Raw genomic sequence first — 13,520 nt, forward strand, 5'->3', positions numbered from 1 at the left:
TTCCCTTGTGTGCTTATACCACCACGGTCCTGGGTTTCAAGCACAAAACTGGGCAGCTGTTTGGGCAGACACCGAGCTAGCTGCAGGAGTAATGTTTCACACTCCGGTGGCACCTGGAACCCTAGTGGGACAGAACCATTCACTCCCCTGGAAAGGGGGCTGAAGCCAGGGAACCAAGTGGTCTTGCTCAGCAGTCCCACTCCCATGGAGCCCAGCAAGCTAAGAACACTGGCTTGAAATTCTCACTGCCAGCACAGCAGTCTGAAGTTGACCTGGGACAATCGGGCTTGGTGGGAGGAGGGGCATCCGCCATTACTGAGGTTTTAGTAGGCAGTTTTCCCCTGACAGTGCTAAGGAGGCTGGAAGGTCTGGGCTAGGTGTGGCAAAGCGGCTGTGGCCAGGCTGCTTCTCTAGATTCCTCCTCACTGGGCAGGGCATCTCTGAAGGAAAGGTAATAGTCCCAGTCAGGGGCTTGTAGACAAAACCCCGATCTTCCTGGGACAGAGCACCTGAAGGAAGGGGCGACTGTGGGTACAACTTCAGCAGATTTAATCATTCCTGCCTGCTGACTCTGAAGAGAGCAGCCGATCCTGGCAACAGGGATTCTCCCAGCACAGCACACCAGCTCTGCTAAGGGACAGACTGCCTCCTCAAGTTGGTCCCTGACCCCCGTGCTTCCTGAATGGGAGAAACCTCCCAACAGGGGTCGACACACAGGAGAGCTCTGGCTGGCATCAGGCTGGTGTCCCTCTGGGACAAAGCTTCCAGAGGAAGGAGCAGGCAGCAACCTTTGCTGTTCTGCAGCCTCCACTAATGATACCCAGGCAAACAGGGTCTGGAGTGGACCTCCAGCAAACTGCAGCAGACCTGCAGAAGAGGGACCTGTTAGAAGAAAAACTAACAAACACAAAGCAACAACATCAGCATGAACATGAAGGACCCCCATACAAAAACTCCATTTAAAGGTCATCTGCCTCAAAGATCGAAGTTAGATACATACACAAAGATGAGGAAAAACCAGCAGAAAAAACACTGAAAATTCCAAAAACCAGAATGCCTCTTCTCCTCCAAATGATCGCAGCTCCTCTCCAGCAAGGGCACAAAACTGGAGAGAATGAGACAGACGAATTGACAGAAGTAGGCTTCAGAAGATGGGTAATAACAAACTCCTCTGAGCTAAAGGAGCATGTTCTAACCGAATGCAAGGAAGCTATGAACCTTCATAAAAGGTTAGAGAAGCTGCTAACTGGAATAATCAATTTAGAGAAGAACATAAATGACCTGATGGAGCTGAAAAACATGGCATGAGAACTTCGTGAAGCATACACAAGTATCAACAGCCAAATTGATCAAGCGGAAGAAAGAGTATCAGAGACTGAAGATAAACTTAATGAAATAAAATGTGAAGACAAGATTAGACAAAAAAGAATGGAAAGAAAGGAAAGAATAAAGCCTCCAAGAAAAATGGGACTATGTGAAAAGATCAAACCTGCCACTGATTGGTGTACCTGAAAGTGATAGGGAGAATGGAACCAAGTTGGAAAACACATTTCAGGATATTCTTCAAGAGAACTTCTCCAACCTAGCAAAACGGGCCAACATTCAAATTCAGGAAACACAGAGAACACCACTAACATACTCCTCGAGAAGAGCAACTCCAAGACACATAATCGTCAGATTCTCCAAGGTTGAAACGAAGGAAAAAATGTTAAGGGCAGCCAGAGAGAAAGGTCAGGTTACTCACAAAGGGAAGCCCATCAGACTAACAGCGGAATCTCTCTGCAGAAACCCTATAAGCCAGAAGAGAGTGGGGGCCGATATTCAACATTCTTAAAGAAAAGAATTTTCAACCCAGAATTTCATATCCAGACAAACTAAGCTTCATAAGCAAAGGAGAAATAAAATCCTGTACAGACAAGCAAATGCTGAGGGATTTTGTCACCACCAGGTCTGCCTTACAAGAGCTCCTAAAGGAAGCACTCAATATGGAAAGGAAAAACTGGTACCAGCCACTGCAAAAACACACCAAAATATAAAGACCAATGACACTATGAAGAGACTGCATCAACTAATGTGCAAAATAACCAGCTAGCATCATGATGACAGGATCAAATTCACATATAATATTAACCTTAAATGTAAATGAGCTGAATGCCCCAATTAAAAGATACAGACTGGTAAATTGGCTAAAAGGTTAAGACCCATCAGTGTACTGTATTCCGGAGACCCATCTCACATGCAAACACACACATAGGCTCAAAATAAAGGGATGGAGGAATATTTACCAAGCAAATAGAAAGAAAGAAAAAAAAAACAGGCGTGGCAATCCTAGTCTCTGAGATGAAACAGACTTAAAAAAACAAAAAACAGAAAACAAAAAAACGAAGGGCGTTATGTAATGGTAAAGGGATCAATGCAACAAGAAGAGCTAACATAAATATACATGCACCCAATACAGGAACACCCAGATTCATAAAACAAGTTCTTAGAGACATATAAAGAGATTTAGACTCCCACACAGTAATAGTGGGAGACTTTAACACCCCACTGTCAACATTAGACAGATCGATGAGATAGAAAATTAAGAAGGATGTTCAGGACTTGAACTCATGTCTGGACCAAGTAGACCTAATAGACATCTACAGAACTCTCCACTCCAAATCGACAGAGTATATATTCTTCTCAGTGCCACATTGCACGTATTCTAAAATCGACTACATAATTGGAAGTAAAACACTCCTCAGCAAATGCAAATGAACAGATTCATAACAAACAGTCTCTCAGACCACAGTGCAATCAAATTAGAACTCAGCATTAAGAGACTCACTCAGAACCACACAACTACAGGGAAACTGAATAAACTGCTCCTGAATGACTACTGGGTAAATAATAAAATTAAGTCAGAAAAAAATAAGTTCTTTAAAACCAATGAGAACAAAGAGACAACGTACCAGAATCTCTGGGACACAGCTAAAGCAGTGTTAAGGGGAAATTTATAGCACTAAATGCCCACAACAGAAAGCTGGAAAGATCTAAAATAGACACCTTAACATCACAATTAAAAGAACTAGAGAAGCAAGAGCAAACAAATTCAAAAGCTAGCTGAAGACAAGAAATAACTAAGATCAGAGCAGAACTGAAGGAGATAGAGACATGAAAAATCCTTTGAAAAATCAATGAATCCAGGAGTTTTTTTTTTTTGAAAAAATTAACAAAATAGATGGACCACTATCTAGATTAATAAAGAAGAAAGAAGAATCAAATAGACACAATAAAAATGATAAAGGGAATATCACCACTGATCCCACAGAAATACAAACTACCATCAGAGAATACTATAAACACCTCTACACAAATAAACTAGAAAATCCAGAAGAAATGGATAAATTCCTGGACACATACACCTTCCCAAGACTAAACCAGGAGCAAGTCAAATCCCTGAAAAGATTAATAACAAGTTCTGAAATTGAGGCAGTAATTAATAGCCTACCAAACAAAAAAAGCCCAGACAGATTAACAGCCAAATTCTACCATAGGTACAAAAAGGAGCTGGTACCATTCCTTCTGAAGCTGTTCCGAACAATAGAAAAAGACAGACCCCTCCCTAACTCATTTTATGAGGCCAGCATCATCCTGATACCAAAACCTGGCAGAAATACAACAAAAAAAGAAAATTTCAGGTCAATATCCCTGATGAACATCGATGCGAAAATCCTCAATAAAATACTGACAAACTGAATCCAGCAGCACATTAAAAAGCTTATCCACCACGATGAAGTTGGCTTTATCCCTAGGATGCAAAGCTGGTTCAACATATGCAAATCGATAAACATAATCCATCACATAAACAGAACCAATGACAAAAGTCACATATGATTATCTCAATAGATGCAGAAAAGGTCTTCGATAAAATTCAACATCCCTCCATGCTAAGAACTCTCAAAAAACTAGGTATTGATGGAACATATCTCAAAATAGTAAGAGCTATTTATGACAAACCCACAGCCAATATCATACTGAATGGCCAAAAACTGGAAGCATTCCCTTTGAAAACCAGCACAAGACAACGATGCCCTCTCTTACTACTCCTATTCAACGAAGTATTGGAAGTTCTGGCCAGGGCAATCAGGCAAGAGAAAGAAATAAAGGGTATTCAGATAGGAAGACAGGATGTCAAATTGTCTCTGTTTGCAGATGACATGATTGTATATTTAGAAAACCCCATTGTCTCAGCCCCAAAACTCCTTAAGCTGATAAGCAATTTCAGCAAAGTCTCAGGGTATAAAATCAATGTGCAAAAATCACAAGCATTCCTATACACCAACAGTAGACAAGCAGCCAAATAATGAGTGAACTCCCATTTGCAATTGCTACAAAGAGAATACAATACTTAGGAATACAACTTATAAGGGACGTGAAGGACCTTTTCAAGGAGAACTACAAACCACTGCTCAAGGAAATAAGAGAGGACACAAACAAATGGAAAAACATTCCATGCTCATGGATAGGAAGAAATCAATATCATGAAAATGGCCATCCTGCTCAAAGTAATTTATAGATTACATGCTATTCCCATCAAACTACCAGTATCTTTCTTTGCGGAATTAGAAAAAACTACTTTAAATTTCATATGGAACCAAAAATGAGCCCGTGTAGCCAAGACAATCCTAAGCAAAAAGAACAAAGCTTGAGGCATCATGCCACCTGACTTCATACTATACTGCAAGGCTACAGTAACCAAAATAGCATGATACTGGTACAAAAACAGATACATAAACCAATGGAACAGAACAGAGGCCTCAGAAATAACACCACATATCTACAACCATCTGATCTTTGACAAATCTGACAATAACAAGCAATGGGGAAAAGATCTATTTAATAAATGGTGCTGGGAAAACTGGCTAGCCATATGCATTAAACTGAAACTGGACCCTTTCCTTACACCTTATGCAAAAATTAACTCAAGATGGATTAAAGACTTAAATGTAAAAACCAAAACCATAAAAATCCTAGAAGAAAACCTAGGCAATACCTTTCAGGACATAGGCATGGGACTTCATGATGAAAACACCAAAAGCAATTGCAACAAAAGCCAACATTGACAAACAGGATCTAATCAAACTGAAGAGCTTCTGCACAGCAAAAGAAACATCATCAAAGTGAACAGGCAACCTACAGAATGGGAGAAAATTTTTGCAAGCTACCCATCTGACAATGGTCTAATATCCAGAATCTACAAGGAACTTAAACAAATTTACAAGAAAAAAACAAACAACTCCATCAAAAAGTGAGCATAGAATATGAACAGATACTTCTCAAAAGAAGACATTTATGTGGCCAACAAAATATGAAAAAAAAAAAGCTCATCATCACTGGTCATTAGAGAAATGCAAATCAAAACCACAGTGAGATCCCGTCTCACGCCTGTTAGAATGGTAATCATTAAAGAGTCAGGAAACGACAGATGCTGGTGAGGCTGTGGAGAAAAAGGAACGCTTTTACATTGTTGGCAGGAGTATAAATCAGTTCAACCATTGTGGAAGACAGTGTGGCATTTCCTCAAGGATCTAGAATCAGAAGTACCATTTGACCCAGCCATCCCATTACTGGGTATATACCCAAAGGATTATAAATCATGCTGCTATGAAGACACATGCACACGTATGTTTATTGTGGCACTATTCACAATAGCAAAGACTTGGAACCAACCCAAATGTCCATCAATGACAGACTGGATTAAGAAAATATGGCACATATACACCATGGAATACTATGCAGCCATAAAAAAGAATGACTTCATGTCCTTCGCAGGGACATGGATGAAGCTGGAAACAATTATTCTCAGCAAACTAACACAGGAACAGAAAACCAAACATCACATGTTCTCACTTATAAGTGGGAGGTGAACAATTAGATCACATGGACACAGGGAGGAGAACATCACACACTGGGGCCTGTTGGGGGATGGGGGGCAAGGGGATGGAGAGCATTAGGACAAATACCTAATGCATGCGGGGCTTAAAACCTAGGTGATGGGCTGACAGGTGCAGCAAACCACCATGGCACATGCACACCTGTGTAACAAACCTGCATATTCTGCTCCTGTATCCCAGAACTTAAGGTAAAATAAAAAAAAAATTATCTGCCTATGGCTGACATAAAATACTTTATAATATAAAATGCAATAATTTTTTTCCCTTTAGTATTAAATGTTGTATCAGTAATAAATCATATCAATTTTCTGGTTGAAAAATGGAAATATAATTAAAAAGCACACTAAATTTCTAATATAAAATACAAAGCCACCCTTCCTTTAAGACACCTATGAGGGTGGCTTTTAAAAATGAACAGTTTAAAAAAAAAGATAGATACTAATATTTCTTTATTTGCAAGGTCTTTTTTCACTTCTTGTTTTAGGGTAAAAATTTTAAATTATTGCTGTGAAAAACTCAGCACTGGAGGTAACATTAGAGCTGCAACCCATACCTTTTCCCTGTCTGGACACCTCCCTTCTAAACACACAGTTTACAAAGGGCAACGATGAAACAGGATGGCTAAGGGACAGGTAATTTGGTGCTAAGCCATATCCACAATGACATATTTTAAACCCAATTAGCTTATTGCCAGATTTTCTCTTTTAGCTACATCTCTGTTAATATTTATATGCAGAATATTTGAATTTCTGCCAGTCTATGCAAATTATAAGGTCAATCGGGCAATTTCAGAGAAGTGTTATAGTTGCTCTCTCAATGAAAATTGTGAGTGTATAAATCATCCAAATACACGCATCTTGGCATAAAGAAGCATAGCTTAGAAGTGAAAGCAGGAATAATTCCCAGAGCTTCTGAGGCAAACTATGTTCCCATGAATTGCTGTGAGGACCAGTTTCCTTATCCATCAAATAAAGCATCTCAACTCAGAGACCTCTAAACTTCTTTCCTGCGTTAAAATTCTATAGAATTGCATTTAAGCACTGAAATAGTTAAAATAGCTGCCCTCTCTTCATTTTGTACCTTTGAATATTTTAAATAATGGTGGCTGCAGTCTTCCAATTTATTTTCTATTTCCCTAGTCCCCATAGACAGCCAAGTATACTGTAGTTCTTTCTCTCAACAGGCCTCAATCTTACGTCTCTAATTCTGTTTTCACTAATCATCTTAAGTCTTGGTTCCTGGGCTCTTGCTAACTACCTTGAAAATACACAAACCAAGAAAGAAAGTCAGACTGTTGGAGATTTCTGCTAATAGCCTGTTTTTTTCACTGCCGGTCACACTGCTTACCTGTTTTGCATCAGTTCTGCCATAAGTTTCAAGATGGGAGTTGTACATGCTGGCTCTCCATAGTACCGTTCAACAGCGTTCTGAAGAATGGGAAGATATGTTGGGTACCTTTTATAAAGCCTGTTAAAGAATTTAAGGGCCTAAAGAAATACTGTTCCTGAAAATTAGTGCCACACACACACACACAAAAAGGGGAATCCACATTTGTTCTATGTTTATACTAATTCGTTCTATGTTTATACTATACAATGGCATTTTATAAATTGCTCTCCCTAACCTGCACAGATATCATATATTTTTGGGGCTTCCAGGGATTTGTTCTTATTTGTAACATATCCTACACATTATATTGCTTTGTTGTTAGAATACTGAATAAAATACACACTTTTCAAGTATCATATAAGCAGCACATTTAAAGATTTATGCCTAATGTTGCAGGAAAGGAAAATAAGTTTAGTGAATGAGGATAAACATATATTTGAGTTATTATCAGTTTCTTGGTTACTATACTACTTAGAAAAATATTTTTATTATGAAATTAAAAAATATGTAAAAGTAGAAGGAACTAGTAATAATAAACCTCACATATCTCTCAGTTTCAAAATTACTCTTTTTAAAAAATGTTGTTGAATTGCTCTTTTTTGTCTCACTGTAGCTCCAAGGAATATCTGGGATGCTGGCTTGAAGAAAAGCTTTGGGTAACTATTAATCTACTCAACATAAGTGTCACTAAAGATAGTCCCATGTACACACAAGGAGATATTCTCTTAACATTGTTATTAACACTAAGGAGTATATGCCTCTGACAAATCTAAGCCGAAGGCCATCAGAACCTGGAAAACTGACTCAGCTCCACTGGCCCTTTAATCGACACTGGGCATCTCCTTGCCAAGTAGACACATGAATATAGGATTAAGGTCCCAAACTGTAGCAGAAAAACTCTATGTCACTGTTTTCATTTCTCTTTTATTTTCCCAATCCTCAAGTCTCTTTCTAATGTTTTCCAACATACTTGTCTTTTGTTTCAGATCAAAATGCTAAACTAAATCACTTAATGGTGTTTCTTTTCGGTGTGCTTCTGGGTAGAAATCTCCATGGTGAGGTCATCACAATTTTCTTCCCTCTCTTAGAATAAATTTCAAACTCCTCAGCATGGTGTTCAAGGTCCTTTAAGATTTGGTTCTTGCCTACCTCCAGCTTCATCTCTTAGCATTTCTGCTCATGATTTAGCTTTTCATAACTCCCTGCAAACCCACTAATGCCAGCTCTTGTCTCTATTCCCTCATAAACCACTTATTCTGTCTAACATATCCCTGTCTTTCAATACCTAGCTCAAGTTTTATCTCCCCTGGAATGTTTTCTCTATTTTATCCAAAGGCATCAGTCTCTTCCTCATCTACGTTCAATGAGTACTCATGACCATATCTCTTACAACACAGTATGTCAGGCTTGCTTGCTTGTGTTATTTGTCTGCCCCATTAGATAGTGCATTTCTAAAGAGCAGAGACCCTACCATCTTCCTGCTAATTTCTATTTGAATGTCGGATTTCAATATGGGTGTCAATTATCCCAGGAAGCCTTCTCTGACATCACATGCACTTGCCTCCTACCTCTCCCTAAAGGGTTAGGAGTGTCTCCTGTGTATGGTGGTGGAACCTGGTGCTAGCATAATAATAGTACTTGTATATCTCTCCTATTATAAGCTTTTTGAGGGCATATGCTAAGTACTTATTGAATGCATGGCCTGGCACAAAATAGATTTCAATACATTATTTGTTGCTATAAACGTGCAACCTAAAAATGAAGTGTAGCTTATTTGATTAGAACTATTTAATTGTGTATTTCACTTTGAAGTTTTAGAAAACAGTTCACATGATGTTCAATGAAAATAAGCCATCTATAACTTTAAGAGTGGTATGCTTCCTAAAAGTGCAAAAAGCAATACTTTCTCCTATTAGACATACATACCATGCTAAGGCTGCATTTGTATATACTAAAACAGTTTTCTTATCAACTATTTTCTGAAGTCCTATTCTATAACAAGCATTGCTTGACACTCTCCAGAGACACCAGGAGAAAAAAAAAAAAAAAAAAAAAAAAAAGAAAATCCCTGCCCTCATGGAATTTATATTCTAATAAGACAGAAAATAAACAAAATAAATATACATTAGAAAGTACTTCAAAGAAAGCCAGGCATGGTGGCTCACACCTATAATCCCAGCACTCTGGGAGGCTGAGGTGGGTGGATCACTTGAGGCCAAGGGTTCGAGATCAGCCTGGGCAACATGGTAAAACCCTATCTCTACTAAAAACACAAAAATTAGCCAGGCATAGTGGTGCTTGCCTGTAATCCCAGCTACTCGGGAGGCTGAGGCACAAGAATCGGTTGAACCCGGGAGGCAGAGGTTGCCGTGAGCCAAGACTGCACCACTGCACTCCAGCCTGGGTGACAAGAGTGAGACTCTGTCTCAAAAAAAAGTACTACAAAGGAAAATAAGGCAGGGAAAGGGGATAAGAAGTGAGTGTATATGTAAGAATAAGGTTTCAGTTGGATGAAAATAACAAAAATAAAGTCAGTCCACATGATTCACTTTATTTTGACTGTTATCAGACAACTTACTGTTTTGTTTCTATGGACTAGAAAAGCTGTTATTTTTGATAGATGTAGATACCATGTGCTATGTACTGTGCTAAGGGCTAAGGATCCAGAGTTAAGAAAGATATAATTTTTTTTTTTTTTTTTGATGGAGTCTTGCTCTGCTAATTAAGGCACCCGCCACCATGCCCAGCTAATTTTTGTATTTTTAGTAGAGATGGGGTTTCACCATGTTGGCCAGGATGGTCTCGATCTCTTGACCTCATGATCTGCCCACCTTGGCCTCCCAAAGTGCTGGGATTACAGGCATGAGCCACCATCCCTGGCCAGGAAGATACAGCTTTTAATCTTGGGGAACACATGCTCAAATCAGGGTGACCGACATATAATAAGGATGCTTTGAGTACAGAAATTCTGAACCAATGCCACAGGAGCACAGGTGAGAAAATATTCCACCAAGGGACTTCTTGAGCACAAACTCATTAGTGGGAATGCATCTGGAAGGCTCATGAGAAAATGGATTCAACCCAAATCTCAGAACCAAAGAATACCAGAGGCGCACATAGGCCTCTGCAAGGCATTCTATAATGGCATCAGGACCATGATATTTTTCAGAGCACACAGTATTCACTATGGGATAAGGCAGGGAGATATAAGGGGATGCTCCTTTTTCTGTGTGGAATGAGAGTGGTGCCAATTCTAATATGCTGCTGACAGAGGTGACTGCCACAGAGAAAATGAGGGATTATTGGAAAGCAGAGTAGAGGTCTACTCAACAGAGAGGTTAAAAGGGCTGCAGAGTGAGAGTGCCAGGCTCAATTACAGGATGAGAACCAGAACCCACTCTAGGAGTTTAATTTTCCAGTGGCCTTGTGAGGACTATGTATATATGAGTAGGAAGAAGAGAATGGGAGCCGTTAGGTAGAAGAAGCACAGATCTAATTGCTTTCACTATCTTCTCAATGAATTTCTAAGGTCCACATCAGATAAATTAAAAAATCAAAGGCATTAATGATATGACATTGCCTGATAGGATACCAAATATGAAAATGTGAAAAATATCAGGTTTGCTTCTTTACAACATCCATCCATCCATCCATCCATCCGTCCATCCGTCCATCCGTCCATCCACCCATTCATCAGTTGTTAATACCAGAAGGCAAAAGAGTTTTCATTAAAAGTGTTAGGAGACCAGGGTTTGCGGATGTGGCTCCAGAATAGAAATAGCTTGCCAGTTCAGAGCTTCAATGTACTCCATGAATATGTAAACATCTGAACCTTTGTTCACAAGGGGACTGCTGCTGGAAACCTTTCCTCTCTTGTGTCTGGCAAATGCCTATCCATCTTTCAAGGCTTAGCTTAACTTTCACTTCTTCTGAGAAGCTTTCTCTATCTTGCAAAAAGCACTGCTCTTTTTCTCATACATGCTCATATAGCCCTTTGCATGCATCTTTGTTATAACACACTGACATTTGATTGTTTATTAGTCATGTGTAATCAACTAGAGAGCGGGCTTCTAAAGAGCAATCATTTTATTCATTCTCACATTCCTTTTGCCTGGCACAGAAACAAAACTAAAAAAAAAAAAAAAAAATGCTTGCTGAACAGTGAATTTTCAGCTTTACTTTCTTCTCTATTTCAGTTTGCCCAAAATGATATTGCCAATTACTTTCTTCTAGAAACAATTCTGATTTTATTAGTCAATCAAAACCATTAGTTTTTTTATACTACCTATGGAATAAGGGTCTAAATTCCTTAGACTGATATTCAAGAGTCCCAAACTACATTTCCAACCATGAAATGAATGGTATCTGTAATAAAACATCTTTGCTACTGACTCCTTCAACCTGATGCCTAGACCAACCGAAAACCTGTATTTCTTCCTATTTCCATATGGTCCAATCCTACTTATTTGGTAAGACCCAAGGAAACACCTTCGCCTTTCCAGAGCCCTTTCTGATTCCCCAGCTAAATGCATGCACTGTCCTGTTTGTATCTTTGTTATGGCTCTTAGCACTTTCTATATTTGGTTATAGTGATTTATGTAAATAAGAAACGGACTTTGTTTGGGGTCAGATCTATATTCCTCATGAACCTAGCACAGCCCTTAGCCCACTTTGCTGAATAAGTGAGCAAATGGGATTCCTTTGTCTCATTATGTATCAGGGAAAAGAACTAACAGCAGCTGTAGAGTATTTAGTTTATGACAGCCACTGTACTGGGCCCTTTATTAATCACAGAATCATGACACTTCTTACAACATACCTGTGAGATAGGTATTATTAGTCTTGTTCTATGGAAAGCAAAATTGTGATTCTGGGATTTTTTTTTTTTTTTCTTTTTTGAGACAGAGTCTCACTTTTCCACCCAGGCTGGAGTGCAGTGGCATGATCTCCACTCACTGCAAGCTCCGCCTCCCGGGTTCACGCCATTCTCCTGCCTCAGCCTCCCAAGTAGCTGGGACTACAGGCGACCACCACCAGGCCCAGCTAATTTTTTGTATTTTCTAGTAGAGACGGGGTTTCACCTTGTTTGCCAGGATGGTCTCGATCTCCTGACCTCGTGATCCGCCTGCCTCGCCTCCCAAAGTGCTGGGATTACAGGCGTGTCATTCTGGGATATTAAGTAGTTTACTCAAGACCCACAGTTTAAGTGGTGAATCCAGGACTGGAATCTAGGACTGTCCTATTCTGAAGTCTGTATCTCTTCTACGTATCTTGTTATATTGCCTTGCCATTGTATAACAGGACTGACTTCCTGACTAAAAATCGGTGAGCTCAATAATCAGACTTTAACAGTTAAAAGACTGCATGTGAGGAAATAATGTCATACAAATTCTTAATTTTTTTTCCCAGCTTCCATCTGGATTTTTGATACTTCAGATTAAGTATGATCTAGGAAAATTTTAAAGAAGGAGATTAGATGCACTGCAAGATAAGGTGTTTTCTTATTGTTGCATTCCCATCACAGGGGCAAAGAAGTATGTCAATGATCCTCTTTCAATTCTCCAGCCCTGGAAACCATTTATCAAGATGGTTGCTGTGTAGTTTCAGGCAATTTAGTTTTGGAAGGACAGAGTGAAAAGCAATGTAGTTTGTGTGGCAGTTAATGCAGTCAGTGTTTATAGAAATGTTTTTGAATTAAATAGCTAACCACTAAAATAGCATTTTATCAAATAATCGCCATAAATAAAATGCATTTTGACTTTAAGATGACATGTGCTCTTACAGGATGTTTCTTCTGCATGCTAAGGATTGTATAACAAATTAAAGAACACACATTTATGTGGATAAAAGGCAAATAAACTTTCCCCAGCAGTAACGTGGAAATCATCACTGACGGTTTGACATATCAATATTTTAGGAAGAATAAATGACTTTCATATCCATGGCATTTTTTTATCATACTTATTCATTTTTGCATTACTTGAATACTTTGAAAAGAATCTGTACTTTATCACCTGAAACTGCTTAAAGTATTTCAAAATATTTTAATAAAGCTTTTTGAATTATCAAATAATGTAACTTTTAAACAAATTTTACTATTATTATAAATATTTGCTCTTCATCCCTCGCCCAAAGGAAAACTATAAATCTTGTCTCAACTGAATGAACACCATTTATCATATTCATTTTGTTGTC

The 13,520-nt window shown here is 38.9% G+C and overlaps 1 protein-coding gene across 3 annotated transcripts in view; it reads right to left on the reverse strand.

Moving 5' to 3' along the window:
* LOC105480862 (RAN binding protein 17) overlaps positions 1-13,520 on the reverse strand; it is a 442,674-nt gene that overhangs the window by 80,304 nt on the left and 348,850 nt on the right. For all 3 annotated transcript variants that reach the window (XM_011740055.2, XM_011740054.2, XM_011740056.2), the window contains one exon: positions 7,284-7,391. In XM_011740055.2, the coding sequence (XP_011738357.2) occupies positions 7,284-7,391 (108 nt within the window). The remainder of the gene's footprint in view (positions 1-7,283; positions 7,392-13,520) is intronic.

The sequence above is a fragment of the Macaca nemestrina genome, chromosome 6, assembly GCF_043159975.1.
Source record: "Macaca nemestrina isolate mMacNem1 chromosome 6, mMacNem.hap1, whole genome shotgun sequence".
Taxonomy (NCBI): domain Eukaryota; kingdom Metazoa; phylum Chordata; class Mammalia; order Primates; family Cercopithecidae; genus Macaca; species Macaca nemestrina.